Genomic DNA, 25,103 nt, shown 5'->3' with positions numbered 1-25,103 from the left:
CATGATTAATGAGACATGTGTGTTTAACGAACGTCTTTCTTGTTGTTTGTCCTCCAGATGAGAACATGTCCCTCTGCTGGCAGCACATCACCGCAGACCTGGTCTGTCAGAGTCCTCTGGTGGGACCTCGGTTCACCTTCATGGACTGCTGCTGCCTGTACGGGGAGGGCTGGGGGTTGCAGTGTGCCCTCTGTCCGTCCACCGACTCCGGTAAATACCTCACAGGAAACATCACCGGGTCTGACCCGCCAACCAAAACATGTTTATTAATTAATTAACCTAATTAATCACCTTGGTGACATCAAACCTGGACTCATCAGACCAAAGTTCTGGACTGTCTGACCTTCCTGCTCTCCTCCATAATAAGTTCTGGGCGGACATATTTGTGTCTGAAGGTCTGACAGACGTTCTTTTCCGTTCAAACATTTGATTCATTTTTCTGTCTGCAGACGACTACGCCACTCTGTGCAGCTCATTTCTTCGTCCTGCGTATCCGGGGACTTTTCCGGACTCTTCTGCATCTGGACGAGGAGGAGGAGGAGTAGTAGGAGGAGGAGGAGGAGGAGGAGGAGGTGAGTCGTTTTATCTGATTTATTTCTAAATACCTCAAAAGTTTTTTATCCAGTTTATTTATAACCTTTTTAAAAATGTCTGTCCACATTCTTCACTGATTTAACTCCTCATCTCTCCTTTCCTCTCCTCTTCTTTCCTCTCCTCTCCTCTCCTCTTCTTTCCTCTTCTTTCCTCTCCTCTTCTTTCCTCTTCTTTCCTCTCCTCTTCTTTCCTCTTCTTTCCTCTCCTCTTCTTTCCTCTTCTTTCCTCTCCTCTCCTTTCCTCTTCTTTCCTCTCCTCTCCTTTCCTCTTCTTTCCTCTCCTCTCCTTTCCTCTTGTTTCCTCATCTTTCCTTTCCTCTCCTCTCCTTGTTTCCTCATCTTTCCTCTCCTCTTCTTTCCTCTCCTCTCCTTTCCTCTCCTCTCCTTTCCTCTTGTTTCCTCATCTTTCCTCTCCTCTTCTTTCCTCTTCTTTCCTCTTCTTTCCTCTCCTCTTCTTTCCTCTTCTTTCCTCTCCTCTTCTTTCCTCTTGTTTCCTTTCCTCTCCTCTCCTTGTTTCCTCTTCTTTCCTCTCCTCTCCTTTCCTCTTGTTTCCTCATATTTCCTCTCCTTTCCTCTCCTCTCCTTTCCTCTTCTTTCCTTTCCTTTCCTCTCCTCTCCTTGTTTCCTCTCCTTGTTTCCTCATCTCTCCTCTCTCTTTAACGACATGCAACACAACTGTGTCAACTCGTCTGACCTCACCTCCACCTTCACTCACCTTCTCCCTCGTTCTTCCCATTCATGGTCCCTCCTTCTCTCAGTCCCAGTTTTCCTCATCTGTTCATTTATTCCTTAGTCCGCCTTTAGATTGTAAAGAAATGAACCAAAAAGATGAATACATGATGAGATACATGTGGTAACGGTAAGCGGGGACGGGGAGCACTCGGGATGTTCACATGAGGGGTGCAGTGGATTTGAGAGTCGAGCTCCGTCTGAAAAGACCTTCAGGGTTCCTCTGACGTTAGCGGAGCTGTAGGAGCTACAGTCCAAGATGAACAGATGCTGGAGCACATCTGGAAAAAGTGAAAACAGCTCATCGTTCCTCAAAAGCATTGTATGTCTTTAAAACGTTCCAGGAAATATCCAGTTTGTCAGAGGATCCTTTCAGAATAAAATCTGTTGAATCACTTTGTTCAGAGCGGATTCAGCTCGACGGAGCTCATCAACAGTTTCACTCACTATGACGACTGCACGTTATAAAATCCTTCTTCTGACCTTTATACTACATCTTCAGCACACATTATATATGAATAGAGAAGACAGAGTTCATATTGTAAACACATTCAGCGCAGTGTGAAACTTTTACTAAATATTATGTATCTGTGTACGGGAAACAGCAGCACGTTCTGCTGAGGGAACACTTGTTCTTTATTACATTATTATCATCTGTTTACTTATTAAATTATTTATCACTCATTCATTTTCAGCCAGAGAACCGAGCCTGCAGACAGTCTGAGACACAGGAAAGGTTTAAATAAAGATAAAACTGTATCGTCTGCAAAAAAACAAACCTTTAATTTTCTGATTATGAAGAATAAAGTTATCAAAGTGTCATGGACTGTTAATATTCTTCTGTGGTGCCTCATTACTGTTGTTGTTGTTAGAGAAGGTGGCTGGTTCAATTCCTGCAGGTTGTTTCTGGGGAGGACTTTTACTTCGTCCTCCACCGTCAGGTGTGCTTGTTCTGCTTGTTCTGGACAGTTTGAAGGTGTGAACAAACGTCTTTCTTGTCGTTTGTCCTCCAGATGAGAGCATGTCCGTCTGCTGGCAGCACATCACCGCAGACCTGGTCTGTCAGAGTCCTCTGGCAGGACCTCAGTTCACCTTCATGGACTGCTGCTGCATGCACGGGGAGGGCTGGGGGCTGCAGTGCCTCCTCTGTCCGTCCGCCGACTCCGGTAAATACCTCACAGGAAACATCACCGGGTCTGACCCGCCAACCAAAACATGTTAATTAATTAATTAATCGCCTCATCAGACTCATCAGACCAAAGTTCTGGACTGTCTGACCTTCCTGCTCTCCTCCATAATAAGTTCTGGGCGGACATATTTGTGTCTGAAGGTCTGACAGACGTTCTTTTCCGTTCAAACATTCATTGATTCATTTTTCTGTCTGCAGACGACTACGCCACTCTGTGCAGCTCAGGAGGTGAGTCACTGTAACTGATTTATTTCTAAATACCTCAGAAGTTTTTTATCCAGTTTATTTATAACCTTTTAAAAAATGTCTGTCCACATTCTTCACTGATTTAACTCCTCATCTCCTCTCCTCTCTCTTCTCTCCTTGTTTCCTCCTTGTCTCCTTGTCTCTCCTCTCCTTAATTCCACTTCTTGTTTCCTCATCTCTCCTTGTCTCCTCCTCAGGTCCTCCATACTTCCCTCCCTACACTTCGGAGTCCTTCCCTGACGATTACTCTCCAGCAGGAGACGACAGGTCCGGCTTCAGAGGGAGGGGCCCAGTCACCTTCAGCCTGCCGGACGCCTCCCCTCCCAGGTCTCCGTCCTTCCGCCTCCCTCCAGACCCCCGGGCTGAGAGGGCGTTCGGAGCCCGGCCTCTTCCTCCATCACGGCCTTACGATGGTCCTCTCACCCTGCCCGGCGCTCCTTACCTGGACCAGGAGGAAGAGGAAGAGGAGGAAGTGGCGTTCAGGCCGGGTCCGCCCTTCCCTCCGTTCACTGAGAGGAGCAGAGGTGGAGGTGGAGGAGCACCGAGGAGGGTGTATGAGAGTGAGTGGTAACATCAGTCAGCTCCTCATCCTCGTGGCCGTCTGAGGTTTATATGTCGTCTTCTTCCCTCGTCTTTCAGGGCGCTACGAGTCCTACGCCGGCCTGAGCACAGCAGAGGATTGTGGGATACTGCACGGCTGTGAGAATGGAAGGTGTATTCGTGTCGCCGAGGGTTACACCTGTGACTGTTACCAAGGATACGGACTGGACATGACCTCCATGACGTGTATAGGTACGTAGAGACTGTGGCTCCGACGAGCGTCCGAGATTTGTTCGTTAGATCGTTAAATGTTTTATTTGTTGGCAGTAACGTTGTTGCTCTGGTCCTGAGCAATCTCAGGTCACGGTTCACGGTGGATTTCTGAGTTCAAGTATCTTGGGGTCTTGTTCATGAGTCATGAGCCTGGGAACGCCTTGAGGTCTTCCATGCAGAGCTGGAATGTGTTGCTGGGAAGGACGTCTGGAACACCCTGGTAAACCTGCTCCTCGCTCTCTTCTTCTTCTGTCTGCAGATAAAAACGAGTGTGAGGACGGCGTCGGTGTGGAGTACCCGTGTGTGAACGCTCGCTGCGTGAACACCGAAGGCTCGTTCCGCTGCGTCTGCAGGAGAGGATACGTGATGTCACGCAGACCGAACCATTGTGTGGCTGCGTAGACCGGACCAGGACCGGACCGGATGGACTGAGAACTGGTCTAGACAATTAAAACTACACAATGACAGACTGGGCTAGACTAGATTCGACTGGTTTGGGACCAGATTTGACAAACTAGATTTAAAGGTTAAACCAACGAAAGAGCAACTTTACAAAGAGATTTCTGAATTCATGTTGGGGGTTCATGTGATGTCTCATGTAGTTTTGGGGGGGCAGGGAGTCTCAGAGATCTGGACTAAACTGCTGGATTTTCTCTGGAAAAAGGAAAATAACTTTTTCAGGATCAGTTTTCTGTACACGTAATTTACCAGCGTCTTCACATGACGGATTATAAAGATATTACAGTCAACGCTCATATTTTTCTAAAGAGGATATTTGTGGAACCTTAATTCATGATTGCATAAATTAATTTAAGACATCGTTATAACGCTCATAACGGAGAGCTGCAGGAATGAGTCCTTGTAAATAACTGAGCGTGCCTGCACGGCTACTATTTACTGTTCCCCATACACACCTGTTCTTTCTCTCTCTGCCCAGGTCACATTTTTTAACTTCACACACTGAAATTCAGCATTCACATGGTCGACAAGATGAGGATGCTCACGGTCATTTGGGCTTTTTGATAGCACCTACCGTTTGGCATTAGTGTCCACTAGTTGGAGGGGCTTCATTTAGAGATTTTCTGTGTCTCTCAGCAGTCACTCACACACAGACAGAGCACAGCTGCACGTTGTTGTGTTTATAACTCAAACTTTACAACGTGTAGATTTTAATTAGTAATGATTTAATTAAGTTGGTGATGTTAAAGGCGTTTGTTTAAAGCTAACGTTAGCTTTCCACATTTGTTTTTTGTGGTGATTATCTTGCTGATTAAAACGTTGAAGTATCAAACTGACAGAAGTATCATCCCTGCAGCGCTCTGCTCAGAGAACCCATTCTGTAGTTACGTTTGTATTTCAAAGAAAGGTGAAGCTAGCAGAAACTCCTTCTGTACGGTACATTAGATACAGTCACTTGTTTGCCTTTTTCCAGATAAAAAACTGTTGACCAGCGACTGATAAAATCCAGTCTAAACCAGTCTAGCCCAGTTTAGTCCAGTGGTATAAACCAGAAGTTGACTCCAGGCTAACTCTGATTAGCCTCGTAGTACAAAAAAAACAGGCCGGGTTTAAGAACCGAGCTGTGCCGAAGTTCATCTTTATGTTTCAGACTCTGGGTACGGTCGAATAGTCAAAATCAGCTCCTAAGTCCTTCATGACGTTTTCTATCAAGGTGTGAAGGAGAGGTGATGAGGACAGATGTGAAGGAGAGGAGATGAGGACAGATGTGAAGGAGAGGAGATGAGGAGTTAGGAGTCGACTGCTCTCACTCTACGTCATGAAGCGACGGTGAATGTTGTTGACGTGATCTGTGGTAAAACTACAAAGTCCAGAAGATGGACTACAAAACGCTCCTCTGAGATCCTTCCTGGATCCTCCCCGCGCTCTGACCGTGTTGTTTGCTGCAGGAAATGTCAAACTGTGACGTCATCATCAGTCAGAGTGTCAGTAATAATGAATATTGTCCAGCTGTCACAGAAGCAGATGAAGTGTTTGTTAGCAAGTTATGGCAAAGATCTCTGAGGAATCAGCAACGGGAACTTCATGAGGATCTGCAGGACGCTGGATGGCACAGTTCCAAACAGTTTGAACGGGACGGCATCTCCTCCTTTCCTTTCCTAAAGGATGCTCCGTGTGTCCTCTGCTGAAGGAGATGATGAAGGAAGCACTGAAGCTCCTTTCCTTCACAGTTTGAGGAATCAAACAAGCTCTTATCATGACGGACACGTGAACACATCAGAGTCATTTCACTCCGTGACGAAGGTTCCTGAGCAAATTTGACTATTCGACCGCACGCCCCATCTGGATGTTTTCGTGTTTTTCAGACACGTGAAGTTGTGCAGCAGTTTTGTGTTGTTTTTTTTTTTAGGAAGCGAACGAGACTTCACCGTGTGAGTGAAACGCTGAGCTCAGATCTGTCGACATAAAGAAGAAAATATGAAGTTTATAAAAGGAGTCTGATTTCATGAATTCAACATTTTAAAGCTCCGATGACATCTGACAGTAATAATGTCACAGTGAGTCTAAAATCAGCTGATTACCTAAGAAATGTTCTAACAGAACTAATGCTAGCAGCAGCTACGCTGACCTCTTGGCTCGTGACGCAGCTGCCATAGTTCCTACGGACCCTGAATGGTCCAAACCACCAACCTGGATCTATCAGACCTGGGTACAGTGTTGAGGCTCAGCCTAGCTTCTGATCTGTAATCGTGAAGCCTACGGAAGAAGAAGTTAGCTCCGTCTTTGGGTCGAGTATCCGGGTCCAGGAAAGACGAGGGGATCCTCGTACGATCTTAATTAATGTTAAGAGTTTTATAATCGACACTCTGTGTGAATAATTAACAACACTTTGATTTATCGTCGCCGCACGTGGCGAATAACGAGCGAATGTTTGCGATGACTCCAAACGAACCTCATGTTGAGACTCAAACCATCGACTAACGAACACGAGCTGTGTTTTATTTTTGACTCACTGTCCCGCTGCCGCTAAAACTCAAACTTGGATTAATCCGCCGCTGAAAATAGTCCCCCCAACAAATGCACTACTTTGTCCTGTTTGTACTTCAGGAACCTGAAACCGGATCTGTGTTGTAGAACGTCTTCACAGACAGGAAGTCAGACCGTGGTTTGGGTCTGAACGTGAGGTTTGTTGAGTAATTGATTACCGACATGTCTGTACTTTTATATTTGACCTTCAGTCATATTATAGTGTATATAATAATAATAATGATGATAATCCTTCTTGTTACCAGATGAATGAAGCCTGTCAGAGATTCATGTTCATTGTTTTTTTAATTAACTTTCTCGTTAACTTGCTGAATCTTCGTGATGATGAACTTTCCTAAGCGTCGATGTATAACATGCACTGTACCTGCAGAGAGCAGCTTCTCTCTTCACACAGGAGGTTTTTGTAAATTGTTTAAATTCTCTATCTGATGATTGTTTTTATTTTCATGATTAATGATTCACTTTTTTATCTTTGTTGTTTGTATGACAAGAAATGAAATATATATTTGCACACACACTTTTAATGAAGCTCATCTGTGTCACCTGTTTTTTGTTTCGTCTGGTTCACTCTGACAGTTTGTGATAATGTGGAGGGTTGCTGGTTCAAATCCCAACTAGAAACCAGTCAGGTTACTGTCAGAGACCGAAGTATGACTGATGTTGGGTTCAGACAGCACAAGCTGATAGATGCTGTTTGCAAGTTCACCAGAAACGCCTTTCAGAAACGTCAGGGAGATCTGGTTTTCAAAATAAAACACCCAGTGCAGACTTTAGACCACAAAAACAGACAAAAAGGAAACAGTTTAACTTTGTAGCAGCAAATCTGGAGGACCAAACGCTTGTGAAACACTCCGGTGGAGCATGAAGTGTGAACGTTTCGCTGTCACAGAGCTGGTGTTCTGGTGCAACAGTATCAATGTAAATGAAAGTGTTTGACTCGATGGGTAAAAGGTTCGACTAACACATCGACATCAAGACCAACATGCAAGATGTTTCAACTGACGAAGAACCAGGAGGAATAACTGGAAGGACGTTTGTGAAGGGTTAGAGGTTCTGTGAAGAACATGACGACAGAGTTCGGATGTTTAAGTCTCTTAAAATATGAAGTGACTAAAAATGGAAACTTTATTTTTAGTTCCAGCAGCCGAAGCCGACGTCTGCAACCACAGCAACCACTTCTGAAAGTTACTGTGAGGCCTGAGGTTGAAGTTTCCATCTTCTGTCTTCTCTCAGAGTTTCATCAGTGTTGATGAACAAGCCACAGGTGTTGAGTCACCTCAGGTGATACTCGCGTGCTGATCGGCTCTAATCCTCCACCTGGCTGCATAACCTTAATTCCTGCACTGTTTATGTAGATCCAGACCTCTAAGCCTCTTTATGTTGTAGGCCAATCCGTCCACACACAGCACACACGCTCATCCTCAGGCAGCATTAACGGGATTACAGAGGTTCACCCGGTCCTGAGGCTGAAACTGTGAGCCAGCGGAATATCAGCTTTCACTTTCACAGCAGGCGCCGATCACAAACACGCTTCAACTCCCCACAACACACTTCAAGTTCAGATCTTCAGCTTCAGACCTGAGGATGAATGAATAAAGTGATCTGAGACTTCCTGTTCACTGACATGGAACACACTGAACAAACACCTGTCTGGAGCTTCCACAGGTGAACAGGTTTATTTCTAACAGGTGATGTATCATGATCAGGTATGAACGATGGGACGAGGCTCACCGACAGTTTTCACCGTGTTACGGTGTTAGGTCCAGGATTGGAGCGGCACCTCCCCCACATCGCCAATCAGAGGGGTCGGCATTTCTGAAACCAGAAGCGCCTAAATCAAATCATCTCTCAGACACAGACAGAGAGAGTTTTCAGTACAGGAGATGTGACGGCATCTTCAACCAACACCGTGCCTGACCAGGAATAACCTGAAAGAGACAGAGAGGATAAATAACTTTGTTTACACCTTGAACATCTGGTTTTATGTTACTTCCTTTTCCCCTTGAGTGTGGCCGTAACTCACCGTCTACAATCCAGAATTTCATTCAGAGAGATCTCTGTACGTGAGGGGCAAGGCCCAAAACCAGCACTGAATGTCCGTGACCTCTGACCCGAAGTTACTACATCTGCTCAGGAACATAAACACATCATCTCTGCATCTACAGATGAAGTTCAGACTCTGCCATAAAACCACAGGAGGACACTGAACCTCCACTCCTGATCAAATGAAAAACATCAAGTGAAATATGTAGGACAAACATCAGGATTGGCCTGCAGAGTTCTGAGAGTTGAGGAGAGTAAACTGGACCTGTTTGGACTCTGTAAGAGGGTCAAGAAGAACAACAACACAACAACAGTTTAAACATGGAGACCGGGTTGTCTCCAGGTTCAGGAGGGATCCACTGCACATGGAACCATCCGAAGAACTTAAGAGGACGGTGACAGCTTGACCAGTTTACATAAGGAGTTCCTGCTGAGCTGAGCTGAGGCGAGGCGTTGACTCAGAGCTGCAGTGACCCAGATCTGAACCAGGTGAGTGGGTCACCTGCGTGGACGCCAGTCTCAGTGAATGAATCCAGATTTACTCGTTCATCTCAGGGTATTTTTACTCAGATTACCTCGCTGCACTCGAGGATGGTTCCACTTCAGAATGCTGAAACTTTATGAACCTCCATGTTTGTACAGCGGCTGCAAATGGTGCTCACAGAGCTCTGATGGACCTGGTCCTGGTTCTGGATCAGAGGAACAGCAGGTGAGACTGATGTGAACTTCCTGTTCATCTGAGGCGGGATTAGTGTGTGTGTGTGTGTGTGTGTGTGTGTGTGTGTGTGTGTTAGAAAGTGCTGCTTCAGCATCCTCACACACACAGTGTGTGTGTGTGTGTTAATCCTCAGCTCTGTCTGTGTGTGCTGAACACAAACACAGTGCAGAGTACTCGAGTATTTGTTCTCACCAACCACTAAAAGTCAGTCCCACATTTACTCTTGTTCCTCCGTCAGCGTCCTCTTCACTCTCTTCTCCTCTGCCATCATGTCCGTAGAAGCTGCTGAGCCCGGTTACCTCCTCTTCTTCACACCTGTGGTACAAACACTCAGTTCGTCAGCTTGGCGGTGAGCTCAGAGCGACGGGTACCCGTCGCTCTGAGCTCACCGCCAAGCTGACGAACTGAGCTAACAGCAGCTACAGCTGTCAGCAGGTTACTTCACTGTCCATCATAAACTCTGTAAATCACAGAGAGTTGAGGCGGAGCAGCCGGAGGACATCAGAGGGAAAACCAGAAAACATTTCCTCCATAAAATATGATCCAGTTTCACCAGAATCAGTGAAATAGTTGCTGCTGTGTGACTTAGTGAAAACACGTCGATGTAGATTTCATATCAGGATGTAACTCGGAGTTAATTAGTGAGTCTGTTTCTATTGATCATCATGTGAAATGTTTTGAAGCAGCAGACGAGTCGTGTCCTACATCTGTCACCGTCCAATCAATACAGTCCACGGAAGAAGACGAAGGAGTCAATCCTCTGTACAGACGGCTGATGCTGCGTCCTGATTGGCTGATCCTGTGGACCCCGCCTTCCCCGTCCCTCCCCTCCTGTGTGATGAAGATAAATATGACCGCTCACACCTCCGTCTGTGAGTCTGCAGTCTGCTGGAGGTCAGGTTTCCCACGTTTTCACAGCACCTTAAAGTAACATTGAAAACTGTGTTTTACGGAGACTCTGAACGCATCGCTGAGCACTGTTGAACCAGGTTCTGGAGGTCGAAGCTGGTCCTGGATCAGGTTCAGTTCAGGTTCAGGATGGACTTCGGTCTGACCCACGACCTCGTCGCTCCACAGCGGTGAGAAAAAACCTTTATTTATAAATCTGATGTTTAAATAAAGTTTTAAATAATAATAATAAACAGCTTTGAGTAACTAAGTCTGAACATGTGAAGCTGAGATTAATATTTATATCTGAGTAAACAGGATGATTTCAGTTCAAATTCATGTTTTGACAAACTTCAAACAAATAAAAGAAAAACTTCAATTAAAGTTTCATTTAATTTGAATAATTTGAACCTTTAAAAAAGTTTAACGGATAAATTTGAGGTTGTACTTTTTTTGTACTTCAGAATTTGAGTAAATATATTTTGTTACTTTGAATCTAAATGTGGACAGTCAGAACCTGAGAATGCAGGAGTCTGTGATTAATTATTGAATATTAATGAGAATCTGAATCATCATTTTATTCTGATTAAATTATAATAAATAGTTTGCACCTAAAAGAGAAAACATGAAAACAAACAACAACAAACTCGATCTGACGGTTTGAAAAGTGAAACTTAAATTTCAGTTCTCAGCTTTTATTTAAAATATGAATAAAGTGTGAAATCAGTTTTCTGTTTCTCAACAAACGTTTTAAATCTTTAACAAAGTCAAACGAGCTTCATCAGAATGTTTCACATTCTGCGAACATTCTGAAAACATCCAAATCTTTGCAGACGATTCAAACCTTCAGACATGAAACCATAAAACTGAGAAACAACAAGTCTTTTATTTTGAAAATCTCTTTTATTTTTGAAATCTGACAGCGGTTTAACCTCACAAGTTTCTTCCTCCTCAGCCTCTTGGACTCCTCGTCTTCCTCCTCCCAGGCTCATAAAGTTCAGTCTTCGGCCTCCTTCCTCCTCTCCAGACCGGCCTCCTCTTCCTCCCCCTCCTCCTCCTCCTCCTCCTCCTCCTCCTCTTTCAGCCTCCTCTGTGGAGCGCTGGACTCCCCGACAGGATCTAGTTCCAGTGGAGGAAGTGTTGGAGGCGGCGCCGTGATGTCGCAGACGGGATCGTTCTCAGCACAGGTGAAGAAACTTCACTTCATTTCTAGAGCAGCAAATGTGGATTCATCCGCCGCTGAAAGTAGTCCCCAACAAACGTTCTTTTTTGAACTGGATCAGAACTTTGTGCTGTTTTCATGTTCCACTGACTTTATTTAAGATTTACAGAATATAACCTTCACTGTACTTCCTGTCTGCAGGTGGACTCCATCCTTCGTGGCAACTACCTGACGCCGCTCGGCGCCGGCGGCCCGAAGAGGCTCTGCTTAGTGTGCGGAGACTTTGCGTCCGGGTATCACTACGGCGTGGCGTCCTGCGAGGCCTGCAAGGCGTTCTTCAAGAGGACCATACAAGGTGTGTGTGTGTGTGTGTGTGTGTGTGTGTTAATCAATACGTGAATTAACGAATCATTGATCAGTGTGAGAGCTCAAACATCAGATGATTGATTGTTTCTGTGTGTAACAAACTAAGGCAGCTCAGGCCAGGATCAGGATCAGCTCAGACCAGGATCAGGATCAGCTCAGGCCAGGATCAGGATCAGCTCAGGCCAGGATCAGGATCAGCTCAGACCAGGATCAGGATCAGCTCAGACCAGGATCAGGCCCCTTGCCCCAGTAGCTCAGGGTTCAAATCCAACCTGTGGCCCAATGAAAGCTTGGAAAAGGCCAAAAAATAATCAGAAATATGAGGGATGTTTGTTTTAACAAAACAAATCTAAATTTAAAGCCTGATATTAAACCTGATCACAGTCAGATCTCCAGACACTGAGCACGACGGGTGACATGATCGGACCCTGAACGCCTCACACTCACTGCCTCTTCTTCCTCTTTGTGGTTACCTAGGCAACATCGAGTACAGCTGCCCGGTGATGAACGAGTGTGAGATCACCAAGCGGAGGAGGAAAGCCTGCCAGGCCTGCCGCTTCCACAAGTGTCTGCAGGCCGGCATGATGAGGGAGGGTACGTGACGTGGAGCTGTGACCGAGGACAGTGTCTGGAGGACGTGGTCACATGTCACATGACGTGGTCACATGTCACATGACGTGGTCACATGTCACATGACGTGGTCACATGACGTGGTCACATGTCACATGACGTGGTCACATGTCACATGACGTGGTCACATGACGTGGTCACATGTCACATGACGTGGTCACATGGACGTGGTCACATGTCACATGACGTGGTCACATGATGTGGTCACATGACGTGGTCACATGACGTGGTCACATGGGTGCTCTCTGTGTTGCAGGTGTTCGAATGGACCGGGTGCGAGGAGGCCGGCAGAAGTACAAGAGGCGAGTGGAGACGAGTTCCCACGCGAGGAGCCCGTTCCCTGCGCACGCCGTCAGTGAGTCCACGCGTCCTCGAGGCTTCCACGCCAAGCTTCCTGTATTCGTTTGTTTAATCACTTCCTGTCTTTCAGGAAACAAGCTGATCTCTCATTTGCTGCTGACTGAGTCCGCCCCATTGGCTGCCAATCAGGACGATTCAACCAATGACGGCAGCCTGCGGACGCTGCTGACCCTCTGCGACCTCCTGAACCGGGAGCTGCTGGTTCTGATTGGCTGGGCCAAGCAGATCCCAGGTACACGCTCAGTACTGGCATGTGATGATCCTCCATGTTCAAGACACACCTGAGTGACACCTGCTCTGCCCCGCCCCTCTCAGGGTTCTCTGGGCTGTCATTGGTTGACCAGATGTCGTTGCTGCAGAGCGGTTGGATGGAGGCGCTGCTGGTGGGCGTGGCCTGGCGGACACAGGGCGCGTCAGGGGAGGAGCTAGTGTTTGCCGGAAACCTGCGACTGGACAAGGCTCAGTGTCGAGCCGCCGGATTGGCCGACCTGTACGAGGCGCTGCGTCACCTGACGGCCAAATATCAGGCCATGAACCTGAGCGCCGAGGAGGCGGCGGTGCTGAAGGCCGTGGCACTCGCCAACTCCGGTACTTTACTGCGATACACGTAGTACTTTAATCACAGTCAAAACGCTGATAAAAGTACATTTACTGCAACGCAGTCATATCAGTAGTACTTTAACTGTGATACATGTACTTTTACTGCTTATATTTTACCACCATGAAGCTGACAGTACTCGTGTACTTCATATTTCTGTGTAAACCCGACAGTTGCCCCCGTTGCCCCCCTGTGGGGCAGATCAGCTCTTATTGATTTCAAATTAAAAGTCTGGCCGTGGTCTGAGCGTATTGATCCACAGGAGGTTATTGATATTGATCAGAGGCAGCTGAAGCGTCACAGTATTGATTAGCTCTGACTTCCAGCTGAAGTCTGGTCGCTCTCTCACTGTCTGAGCCTAGGGTCAATAAACTGTACTGATAGACTCGGTCCTGGATCCATAAAGTGTTAATGGTCTGCTGGAGGACTCGGAGCGTCTCTCCTCAGTCCATTAACTCAACATCAGTATGCAGCTGCAGTCTTCCTGTCCAGCAGGGGGCGCTTCACTGGCTGCAAACTACTCTAAATTACTAGAGTAGCAAAGTACTATTACCTCAAATTTGTACTTCAGTTTGTCCCGCTGAATGTCCTGATGTCTCACCTGTCTTGTCAGATGCCAGCCTGGTGGACTGTCCGGACTCGGTGCAGAGGTTCCAGGACGGACTCCACGAGGCCCTGCAGGACTACGAGTCGTCCCGCAGGGAGCAGCACCGGGCGGGCCGGCTGCTGATGAGCCTTCCGCTACTGCGGCAGACGGCCGACCGAGCCGTGGAGGCCTTCCTGCGGCTGCACCGCCACCGCCGCGTCCCCCTCCACAAACTGCTGCTGGAGATGCTTGACGCCAAGGCCTGAACCCTGAAGGTCACTGCTGCCGCGATCGGTGTCATGGACAGGACAGACGGACTGTGGCTGCACTGGAGGACGGAGCTGCTAGCCTTAGTTTTTCAACAGCTGGTTAAACCAGACGCTCCTGCAACGTTTGCGCTCAAACCAGTTGAGATATATCGTCTCTCCAGCATGTTCTGAGTCTACCGAACCAGAAGGATGAGCCTTGAAACTGTGGTGTCCACGAGGAGGTCATGAGGTCCATGACGCTGAACCCAGACACTACCCAAAGGTCAGACTTGTGAACCCGGAGCTTGGTCTTCCAGTTCAGCTCCCTATGACCCAAAACGGTCCAGTACAACGCCCACGTTACTGCTGACTCTGAACCAATTCACGGGTCGATCTCAGGCTCCATTTTACCGCCACTGGTGAACCAGAATACTTGAACTTCTTTGCTACTTAGTCCCGACCCGGAGGAAACGAGCCGCCATGGCTCGACTGAAGGTCACCACATCGTCTGCATAGAGGCCGAGTCCTCCGACAGCTGCTGACTGAAGTCCTTTACTTCTGTAGGCGGTCAGCTGATGTGAGCAGCTTAGTGTGGATGTTTAATCTAGACACAGGTGCTAGGCCCTGATTGGACAATCACTGTTTGTGGGGGGCGGGGTTTAGACATCGTCTGAGTTTGACAAATTTTGATAAAAATTTAGATTTTTAATTTATTTTTGTAAACAAAGATATTTTTGTGTTTTTTTTTTTGTGGTTGACGACGAGCTGGTTACCATAGCAACAGATCGGCACCGACAAAAAAACGACATTGTTTGAATGTTTTTTTTAACTCATTAAGCTGACTGTTAATTAGTTTGATGTCAGTAGATTTAATAAAAACAAACTTTTGATTTCATGAGTCAGCCTCATGCTGCGTTCACAGGTCATAGGAAACATGAAAACAAGAATCTTAAACTAACAATGACACATTTAAGATTAATCTCAGCATCGTATTTATTTTGTTTTTAGAAAAAATGTGAAAATTAAGATTCACATTTTTTATGAAAAGTAGAAAATGTTTGATTTTTAGAGCTGAATGAATATTTCTGTATCGGTTAATTGTTCATTAAATGTCACAAAATCCAGTTTCAAAGATTCAGTTTATAAAAACAGAAAACAACAAATCAGAAAAAAGTTTTTGGATTTTAAAAAAATCTTTTTCGTCGATCTATTAATTGATTAAAAGTGAAATTTGTTTCTAAATAAACTTATTCCAGAATGATGAAATCATTTCATCTAAATTAGTTTTTATACACAAATCATTCACGATTATTAATTTCAAGTCTTTTATTTTTGATATTTCGTTGCTGAAACGATCCAAACATGAAACAGGTTTTCTTTTTTAAACAGACGATGAAACAGTCGTTCAAATATTAAAAAGGTTTAAGGCTGAAACATGAAATGAACTCACTTCTTCTTCATGGTAGACGCTGGAAATATTTCAAAGTAAAAGAAGACCTGCTTCCTGTTACAGGTCTGTATTTTCACAATAATGAACTGGAAAGACGTTACGTGAAACTAAATCATGACGTCTGCAGCTTCCCAAAGTTTAATTAAAACTTTAAAGTCACCTGAAGCTCAGAGTATTTTACTGAAGTTAAAGTAGTACAAATGCCCTGTTACAAGTTAAAGTACTGCATTCAGAAAGTTACTTTACTTTAAGAATAATATAAATTAATATATTACTGAATCAGAATCACTGAAACATTGAGTTCATGAATAAGACACATGAATGAAGCTGTCAGATAAATGCAGTAAAAGTACAACAATTCCATCCGAGACGGAGTACAAGTACTTCAAAGTTGTACTTCATTTTCAATAATTCATTCACATTTTGGAGCTGTGACTCGTTTCATAATCACCAACGTCTTCCCAAATAATTATTGACGAACCATCAGTTAAATAACGATCAGTTAGTTCATTTGGCAGCGTTAATGGGAAATTAGGCTGAAACCTGATTGGCTGTGATGGCGGTCAGGTGTCACAGTGTGAATTCACCGTCAAACACACAAATTAAAAAAATAAAGTTTCTTTACAAACTTCCTTTTTTTTTTTTTAACTGTTGATAGAAAACTTGTAACAAAACAAAACAAAGTAAAAAGTTTCTGCCGGTTATAAAAAGTTACAAACGTTTGTTAAAGCTGCGCTAACAGACGAGCACGCTGGAAACACGCAGCAGCAGCAGCAGCGTCATGGTCGCTCACTTTTAGCTCCAGGTTTGGTCTCCACCTCCTGACGGAAGCATCCGCTCGCTGAGCTCCACCCACCTTGGTTACTGTCGCTAACCTGCCGAGCTTCCTGTTCTCACGTAAACGGCGATTTGAACGTCAAGATTCAACAAAGTTTATGAAACGAGTCGCGGAAGCAGCTTCTCATTTTTTAGCCAACAGATGTTGATTTGTCCAGCGAAGCCGAGACCTTAACGGTCCAACGGCAACAACCAGCGAGCAGAAAGGGGCGGGACTTAGCGGATAGTCGTCAGATCTGCAAGCGAGCCCTTAAAGTAGAAACGTTCATTAAAGCAGCTTCAGTTTGTTACTCGTGATCCAGGGAACCACCAGTAACTATGGCAACAGATCTGTATCTGACAGCTGATTGGCCAGGCCTTCAAAAATCAAATCATCCGACTCGACTCCGAGCAGCCAATCAGAAGCTGGTCTCGTTCATGTGTGGTTTGGGGCTGGTGGGTGGGCCGGCGGCGGTGGCTGCGGGGCTGTCCGGACTCGCCGGGATCTCGGAGGAAGCTGGAGCATCAGCAGGAGGCGCCACAGGAGACGCAGCAGCACCACGGCGAGGTGAGACGGGCGCCGCCTGAGACCGGGTCGGGCTCACGGCAGGGGCTGGAGGTGGGGCGGGGCTTGTCGGCGGTGTGGGCGTGGCTCTGCGGTGCGGTGAGGATGAGGACAGCGGCGATGAGGACAGTGATGAAGGTGTTCCTGGAGAGCTGCGAGCGCCGGGCGACACAGAAAAGGTGGTCGGGGTCCTGAGGCCGAATCTGGCCTCTAATTCGCTGCACACCGCTAAGCTCCGCCTGACGCCCTCCGACCCCGTCGAGATCCCGAACCCAGAGGCCGCTGCCGCCTCTGAACCCTTGGCGAGCTCCTGGCAGCGCTCCACGAAGCTCCCCCGGCGGACTGAACCCCACTCCCTCTCTAGGTGTCGGGGTCGAGGGCTGGCGTTCTGGTTCGAGCTGGAGTTGTAGGCGGGGATGGCGAGGATCTGTGGTCCAGCTCCGGGCCCGGCTGAGTGGGCGGGGTCTCTAATGGGTTTGGTGAGGGGCACAGGGGGCGGAGCCTGTCGGGGGAGGCTACCGTACAGTGAAGCAGACGAACCGGACGGTCCGCCTCCTCGTACTCCTCCGGCGGCGTGGAGACGCTCCGGTCTGAAGCCGTCACTGAGCTGAGAGTGAAGACTGGACAGACAGGAAGGGACAACATTAAACAGGAAGTTACAACAGCAGCAGCCAATGGTGAGTGTGTGTTACAGGAAGTGCACATACCTGCAGGTGGAGGCTCGCGGCGTGCTGTCAGGTGTTCTGGTCAGCGCAAGGTCACACTGGTCCAACAGCTCCAGCAGCTCCTCCTCTGTCGGCCCGCCTAGTGCTGTGAGAAAACCAATGAGAGCCCACATCACTCATTGACCAATCACAGAGCTCACATACAGACGCGACGGACCAATCAGTGAAGAGTCTGACCTCTGATGTCGACCTTCCCGGCGATGTCCATGGCGGTCGTCAGGTCCCACATCTGAATGCTGCCGTTGCTGTGACCGCTGAACAAGTACCGCCGAGGCCGCGAGCCGATCCGACTCGAGCCCTCGCACTCGTGGACCATGAAGGCCGTGATGGAGGTGCCGTCCACCGAGCGCACCTCACACACCCTGAAACACGCCAAAAAACGGTGACCTTGATGATGACGCTCAGATCTTAGCGAAGTCCGTCGGTCATCATCGCTCGCTCACCTCTTTCCGTTGGACGACAGCCTCACGTAGAGTTTGTCGGTGTCCGGTACGACTCTCTGGATGAACACCTGCTGGTCGTCTCTTTCTCCGTACGGACCTGAAACCGGGAACACACACTGATCATGTGATGACCTCTGACCCCGTAACATGAACAAACCAACACAGATTCAGCACAGTGCGCCCTCTGCTGGACAGCAGCCACGTTACAGTGAACAGGAGCTGAAGAGAGCCGTGAAGTTTTTTACCGATCTCCGTCCCGGCGCTGCAGCCTCCGTGCCCGTCCACGTCGTCCAGGCTCAGGATCTTGAAGGATGTCAGCGGCGTGGATCCCGGCTGGGTGGAGATCATCCCTCTGAACCGGGTCACCGTCCACGTCCTCACGTGGTTGTTGTCGGCACAAACTGACGAGACGACAAACACGAACAACGTGAGCGACATGGCTACCGACGCTGAGCGAACATGTAACTCATCATGTGACTCGTACCTGAGATCAGGTGTTTCTCGGACAGCATGATCTTGGTGACAGGGCTGCGGTGGACTGAGAAGGTCTGGAAGAGCTGCGGTCCCGAGCCGACCGTCTCCGGATGCTGAACGATGACTCGAACTGTCCCGGAGCTCGTCCCATACGCAATCTCGATCCAGTTCCCGCTGTCACCTGATCACATGACAAAGAAAGCATCTAGTATTAGTATTGTTCGTAGTATTATTAATGGCATTAGTAGTATAAGTGGTAGTATGTATGCAGCAGTAGTACAAACAGTCATACTGGTTTTAGGGGTGAGGTAGACACTGAGCGCAGTGATGGCGTCTTCGGTCGGGTCTCTGTAGAGCTCCGTCACCAACAGATCGTTGTCCTTCATCCTCAGAGGAAACTTCTGAACGTCTGACAAACAAAACAGCAGCAGTGAGTTCAGACAGATGAAACGACCCAACAGTTTATACGTCCAGCTGAGACCGCCTGAAGACTCATCCAGGTCAGAGTATCTGTCGAAGGTTATCCGAGAAAACTGGACTCGCTTAGTTTCTTGATGATGCTTTGAGAGGCATGAGACTCATTTTGGGGGCACCTGACGGTCGTTGGGGACGCCTGTGGGTTGTTGGGGACACCTGTGGGTCGTTGGGGACACCTGTGGTTTGTTGGGGGCACCTGTGGGTCGTTGGGGGAACCTGGCGGTCGTTGGGGACACCTGACGGTCGTTGGGGACACCTGACGGTCGTTGGGGACACCTGACGGCCGTTGGGGACACCTGACGGTTGTTGGGGGCACCTGTGGGTGGTTGGGGACACCTGACGGCTGTTGGGGGCACCTGTGGGTCGTTGGGGACACCTGACGGCCGTTGGGGACACCTGACGGCCGTTGGGGACACCTGGCGGTCATTGGGGACACCTGGCGGTCATTGGGGACACCTGACGGCCGTTGGGGACACCTGTCGGTCGTTGACTCACCCTGTCCTCATGTGAGTCTCGGAGGCGAAACATCTTCAAGAAATTCAAGTCCAGTTGCTATGATAACCTTCAATGGATACAGCTGAACCATGAGTCCATTAATCAGTGAGTGTATTGACAGAAGATGAATGATGAACTCTTTTGATGACGGTTGAAGTCTGAAGTTTCTGTAATAATAATGATGAAGTTTGTTGGTTGGAGATGAGCTGTAACTCACCGATGTAGTAGATGGATCCGTTGTTGCAGCCCAGGATGAGGAAGGAGCCGGCGGTGTCGTAGCTGCTGATGGGAACCACGTCCTGATTCTGCAGAGAACATCACACAGCTGTGATCATGAAACAATCCTCAGACAGGAAGTGGAAAGTCTTTCCTCGTCCTCTCTTCTCAGAGTTGAATCTTTCTGACCTGTTGTCACCTTCATCTTTTAAGTGTCTACGTGGTATTTTCTGTTAGAACAACCTCTAAATGACGTTTGCAGCGAGAGGACAGAAGACTTGGACATACAGCAGTGATACATTTAGAGGGCGTTAGGGTGACGTCTTCATGTCGAGCAGTTTGGATGTTTTGGATGTCCTTTAAAGACATTTTGGTCCCCATAAGTAGCTGCACAGTCAGCGGTCCTCACTTTGGCTCTGCTCTACGAGGATGTCTGCGTTAAGTACAAGCAGCTCAAGGTTGAACTACAGTCAGTAGAAGACAATAGCTGAATGAGTCTCCACCCACCTGCCAGTGTTTGGTGACGGCGTTCCAAACCCCGACCTTCCCAGTGTGGCTGGTGGCGATTAGCTGGTTACCAACGAAGAAGAGAGCCTCGACCGGCACGTTCAGACTGAAGACACCTGCAAGAAGAAGACATTGTTTGGTTTAAGATGCTCTGGTGCGACATCTAGCTGTAGCCTAACCTTCAAACCTGCCAACCGGTCAGTCTGGACTCACCGATCTCGTTTCCGTTGCCGTCCGGGCAGATGGCCCACAGGATGATCTCCGTCGCTGAGGCGACAGCCACCATCTTGTCGTTGTCTCCCAGCGAGCCGGCCATCACCTTGGCGTTGAGTGCGACTCTGTCGATCACCCAATCCAGACGAGGAGACGTGAAGACCTGCTGCCACCCGGTGGACTCCTTCACCCTGAGAGAGAGGTTAAAGGTCAAATCTAAACACAAACGTTGGATATTAACAGGAACAAACTTTCTGTTATGACACAGCTGCACTTTTATTCTCCCTGTTGTTGAACTTGGTTTCATTTCATGTTATTGAGTTACTTGAAGATGTTCCATTCATTCATTCAGTGAGTTATTGAGGTGTTGAACCTGTAGCAGACGACAAACTGGGCGTAGGCCACAGCGATCCAGTTGTGATGACCACAGATGATCCGAACCATCCCGGGATCCGATACCTGACCTACACACACACACAGACACAAGCATTAGAAAACTCTATGAGTCAGTCTGTTAGTGTGTGTGTGTGTGTGTGTGTGTGTGTGTATTCACCTCCAGGCGTTCTCTCCTCGGTGCTGGCTCTGCTGAGTATCCCAGAATTCCCCAGGTTTGGCGGCATGGTGTTGCTGCGTCTGACCGGCGCTCTCTCGGCGGGAACAACTCGACCCACCATGAACTGCGACCCCGCCACGCTGTGGCGGTTTCGCCGCTTCGCTGGGTAAACTGGGGACGACAGACAGGAAGTGAGGACGCTGCTTGAGTTCATGTGGTTCAGGTTAAAGCTAAAGGAAGCTCGTGATTGGTTGGAGTTACCTGGTGGAGGCAGGTAGCCGTTGAACAGGACGTTTCCACAGGAGGAGCGGTCGAGCTCGTCGCACAACTGCAGTTTACGGACTGTTAACGAACAAACGATAACTCATTAATTATTCATTAAACTAACATGTTTTTGAGAGAACACGCAGAACCACAAAGAAAGACGAGAAGAAGAAGAAGGTCTCACCGAGCGGCGTGATGCCGTAGAACTCGGCCTCGTGCATGAGCATGTGCACGTTGATGGAGCGCGGGTGGAGCTCTTTGGTCCGCAGGAAGTTGAGGATGGTGGCAAACAGGGAGGGGTCCCTGTCGATGAAGATCTACAAACACAGACGGAGCGGCGTGAGGACAGAAACAGGACGTGACGGTGGAGTCAAGAAAAACAGATTCAAACTCACGGCTCCGGTTTCATCCTTCAGAGTCGAGATGCGGCCGCTCAGGAGGCTGAAGACGGAAAACAAGACGTCACTTCAGGTGATCTCAGGAGTTTGTGTTCGACCTCATCGACGACACAAACCAGAAGAACTAAACTCTGAAAACTCAGTCCTCCATAACTGTTATTAAAACTCGAGCTGAAAGATCGTTCAGTGTGTCAGTAAACACATCTGTAGTCACATCTGTAAACCTTTGGTCAGCTGATGTTTTAAGTCTGGACTTAAGGTGCAGCAGGAGGTCCGGGTCAATGGTTTAAAGGTGACATTTGAAATGAATTCCACATTGAACAGGTAACTAACGCTGGTGTGACGTGATCAGCTCAGTGAGGTGAACAGACCGGTCTGTAAATAATGAAGTCATTCTTCTGCAGACTCGTCTCGTTAACTAAAGATCTCATTTCAGGTTCTAACTCGCCGTTTGAAGGTGATCAAGCAAACGTCAAGTTTAAATGGAGTTTATCTTGTGTGTGTTTGTTTTCCTCACCTGGAGAAAAAGGAGTCAGGCACCCAGGTGAGGGTCTGTCTGGAGGTGCTGAACCTGAAAACAAGCAAAGATCAACCACTGTTTCCTGAGGTGTTACGTCATCAACAACAGTTCATGAGTTATTTTACTATTTACGTGACAGACAACTCAGGAGGTAAAGCGGGTCGTCCATCAATCAGATGATCGGTGGTTCGATCCCCGGCTCTGTGTGGCTTCGGATAGAAGAGCCAGCTTTGTCACAGTCAAACAGAGTCAGCACGTGACGGTCATGAACGTGTCGTTCCATTTGAACTAATCTTTTCTATGACTCTGAGTAACGAGTCGTCTCAGTGAGTGATTCGTTCATTTTCATGCAGGACACGTCTCTGTCTCTGTTCTGGTCCGTGGACTTTGTTATTTTCCCGGTTCATGTTCTTCTAAACATGCTACGTGCTTCATTTGTTTCTCTTCTGTCTGTTTTTACCACCGGCACTTTGCACAGGGTGTTTTATTTTGAAAATCCACAGGATTCTCTGTTCTGTTTCTGTGTCTGCCTTCCTGTCTGAGGCCCGCTTCTGAACTGGACCTCGGTAGAGCCGGCGGGGTTTGAAACTAGGGCTGCCACGATTAGTCGATTAGTCACGATTATGTCGACGAACAAAATCGTCAACAACTAATTTAGTAGTCGACACATCGTTTTTTGTTTACTTTGCTTCTTCCACTGCCGCGTCTGCCTCCCTGTCACACACACACACACACACACACACACACACAGTCAATTTACGTACGATCCGATTAGTCGACTAATTGAAAAATAATCGGTGATTAATCGACTATCAAAATAATCGTTTGTGGCAGCCCTATTTGTAACACTGACTCGAGCGCCTGGTGGAGGTCAGGCTGTGACGAGCAGCACACACTGCGGCTCCTTCGTCCAGAAACTAAACGATTAGTTTCAGTTTACCGTCCAAGAGTCGGTGATCCGATTCAGAAAAAGACTCGAACTCTTTGAACACGTTCTGCTGCTGCAGCATTAAAAACTTTAGTAATGATGAATCAGTTCGATCAGTCTCGACACAGAGCAGCTCATAAATGTTTAATTTATTTATTTTAAATATTAAAAGATGAGTTCCATTATCGGACAGGCTGACCGTTAATTCAAACTTCTGACGTGCTTACGTCATCGAACGTGCCAACTTTGCTCGTGACGTCACTGCGCGTGTTTAACAACAGAGCGCAGCTAGCGCGAGCGGCTAGCTCCCCTGGTTCCATTGTCGGACACGCGCGAGCTCCCCGGCTTAACTTCGTCGTGACGTCACTCGGACTCACTTCAAGGTGTAATTAATTAACTCTGTGACGTCACTCCGTGCTGACTACATCACCGCGGTGTTACAGAGTGGACGCCGGCTGACAGCGCTCACTGCCCGGATCAACAGAGCACAATGACCCGCCGAGCGAAGCTCAGCCCGGTTAGCCCGCACCGCCCCGCACCGCCCCGCTGCTCACCTCTTCCCGCCGACATTCAGGTGGATGATGTCTCCGCTCCTCGCCGAGTTCGACATCCTCTGAACACGGAGGAGGAACACGGAGGAGGAACACGGAGGAGGAACACGGAGGACGCTAAAAACTACAAAAACTACAAAAACCCGAACAGTTCATCCATTTTACCACAAAGTCAGCTTCCGTTCCTCTGTGAGGCGACTTCCTGCCCAGCGGAGGAGAGCGGGAAAACCCGGAGAGGAGCAGAGAGGAGGAGAGCGGGAAAACCCGGAGAGGAGCCGAGAGGAGGAGAGAGGAGGAGAGCGGGAAAACCCGGAGAGGAGCGGAGAGGAGGAGAGCGGGAAAACCCGGAGAGGAAAGAAGGACCTGACTGGGAGGAAAGAAAACCCGGACCGGATCACTGGAACTGATAGCATAGATAGATTAGACACTTCAATGGCAAGATGAATAATAATAATAATAATATTATTATTATTATTATTATTATTGTTATTATTCTAACATATTATATAAACAACAATAATAATCCGAAGCCGATTTCTGCCAAAAACAAACAAACTGATTAAAAAATAACTTTTCATTGCACATCATCAGTCCTTTAGCCAGTTTACAGATGTCTATAGATATATACACATGTCCATATCAATATTTATGCAAATATAACTTTCAAATATGTATATAGTTATTTTCCTTGTTTATGTTTCATGTTTTTATGTTTTTGCGTCTTCCTGTCATGTCCCTTGTCTTTTAAACTGTATGAGTCAAATTCCTGTACACACACCACACCTAATTCATTTAATATATTTTTGATGTCATGTAAACACTTATATGTTAGTCACTGTTTTGTTCAGGTAGTTAGAAATATCAAAATAAGTATCTATCACCGTGATTTTCATTTTATCCTCCTGTGGTGATGAACAGATGAAAAGTCAGATCACGACGTCACGTTGTCTGAGTCATTTCACTGAAAACACAAACTTCAACCACTCGATGGTGCCAAAGGAAAACACACGCAGGTTCACTGATGTGGTGAACAAATGCACATCAATGCTGGAAAGACTTTCCACAGGCAGCGAAGATGAAGTCCTCGCCAGGGGCCGGCACCGGAACAGCTGACGGACTTCAGACTCGGCACCGTCTCTTGGTCTCGGTGCTCTACCTGCTGGTGCTCCACCTACATTCAGAGTTTCCTCTATGATCACGTCGACCTGACTCATTAAAGCTTCCGATGGACGTGGATCCTTTTCATCTGAACAAAGGTCAAAGGTCACCCGTCCCTCCAGCTGTGCAGATGTTGTTTCAGCAGAGATGAACAGAGATGCTCCACTTCCTCCTC

At 47.5% G+C, this 25,103-nt stretch overlaps 3 protein-coding genes across 4 annotated transcripts in view; 2 read left to right on the top strand and 1 right to left on the bottom strand.

Annotated features, from left to right (window-relative positions):
* Positions 1 to 4,526, top strand: part of ltbp4 (latent transforming growth factor beta binding protein 4) — a 28,095-nt gene extending 23,569 nt beyond the window's left edge. Inside the window, exons 36-42 of the mRNA XM_027280770.1 lie at positions 58 to 210; positions 450 to 572; positions 2,336 to 2,488; positions 2,710 to 2,739; positions 2,955 to 3,317; positions 3,397 to 3,549; positions 3,830 to 4,526. Of these exons, the coding sequence (XP_027136571.1) occupies positions 58 to 210; positions 450 to 572; positions 2,336 to 2,488; positions 2,710 to 2,739; positions 2,955 to 3,317; positions 3,397 to 3,549; positions 3,830 to 3,972 (1,118 nt within the window). The 3' untranslated portion in view covers positions 3,973 to 4,526. The remainder of the gene's footprint in view (positions 1 to 57; positions 211 to 449; positions 573 to 2,335; positions 2,489 to 2,709; positions 2,740 to 2,954; positions 3,318 to 3,396; positions 3,550 to 3,829) is intronic.
* Positions 4,527 to 9,997: 5,471 nt separating this feature from the next.
* esrrd (estrogen-related receptor delta) lies at positions 9,998 to 14,947 on the top strand. 2 transcript variants are annotated; one of them, XM_019277391.2, is made up of 8 exons: positions 9,998 to 10,416; positions 11,181 to 11,412; positions 11,589 to 11,742; positions 12,231 to 12,347; positions 12,640 to 12,738; positions 12,814 to 12,975; positions 13,059 to 13,331; positions 13,955 to 14,947. In XM_019277391.2, the coding sequence occupies exons 1-8, from the start codon at positions 10,376 to 10,378 to the stop codon at positions 14,191 to 14,193; spliced, it is 1,317 nt and encodes a 438-aa protein (XP_019132936.2). In that variant the 5' UTR covers positions 9,998 to 10,375; the 3' UTR covers positions 14,194 to 14,947. The 2 variants fall into 2 exon arrangements, with proteins under 2 accessions (XP_019132936.2, XP_019132930.2); XM_019277385.2 differs by having other exon boundaries at positions 12,640 to 12,975.
* Positions 14,948 to 15,489: 542 nt separating this feature from the next.
* shkbp1 (SH3KBP1 binding protein 1) lies at positions 15,490 to 24,011 on the bottom strand. Its single transcript, XM_019277476.2, has 17 exons — positions 23,774 to 24,011; positions 22,289 to 22,342; positions 21,769 to 21,814; positions 21,558 to 21,690; positions 21,371 to 21,451; positions 21,110 to 21,280; positions 20,930 to 21,020; positions 20,557 to 20,747; positions 20,344 to 20,459; positions 19,838 to 19,925; positions 18,941 to 19,057; positions 18,659 to 18,829; positions 18,420 to 18,575; positions 18,175 to 18,271; positions 17,909 to 18,093; positions 17,714 to 17,816; positions 15,490 to 17,626 (listed from the first exon to the last, which is right to left on the bottom strand). Exons 1-17 carry the CDS (start codon positions 23,827 to 23,829, stop codon positions 16,861 to 16,863), a joined length of 2,622 nt encoding a protein of 873 aa, XP_019133021.1. The 5' UTR covers positions 23,830 to 24,011; the 3' UTR covers positions 15,490 to 16,860.
* Between the last annotated feature and the right edge of the window lie 1,092 nt (positions 24,012 to 25,103).

Source organism: Larimichthys crocea, chromosome VII, assembly GCF_000972845.2.
Source record: "Larimichthys crocea isolate SSNF chromosome VII, L_crocea_2.0, whole genome shotgun sequence".
NCBI lineage: Eukaryota > Metazoa > Chordata > Actinopteri > Sciaenidae > Larimichthys > Larimichthys crocea.
This window is presented reverse-complemented; position numbering and strand designations above follow the sequence as displayed.

Coding starts and splice junctions, on each gene's coding strand:
- esrrd (XM_019277385.2), top strand. CDS start 10,376: ATGGACTTCGGTCTGACCCACGACCTCGTCGCTCCACAGCG. Junction 10,417..11,180: donor GACCTCGTCGCTCCACAGCG/GTGAGAAAAAAC, acceptor CTTCCTCCTCAG/CCTCTTGGACTCCTCGTCTT. Junction 12,976..13,058: donor CTGGGCCAAGCAGATCCCAG/GTACACGCTCAG, acceptor CGCCCCTCTCAG/GGTTCTCTGGGCTGTCATTG.
- shkbp1 (XM_019277476.2), bottom strand. CDS start 23,829: ATGTCGAACTCGGCGAGGAGCGGAGACATCATCCACCTGAATGTCGGC. Junction 21,815..22,288: donor CCTGACTCCTTTTTCTCCAG/GTGAGGAAAACA, acceptor TTCCGTCTTCAG/CCTCCTGAGCGGCCGCATCT. Junction 20,460..20,556: donor CGGCAACGGAAACGAGATCG/GTGAGTCCAGAC, acceptor TTCTTCTTGCAG/GTGTCTTCAGTCTGAACGTG.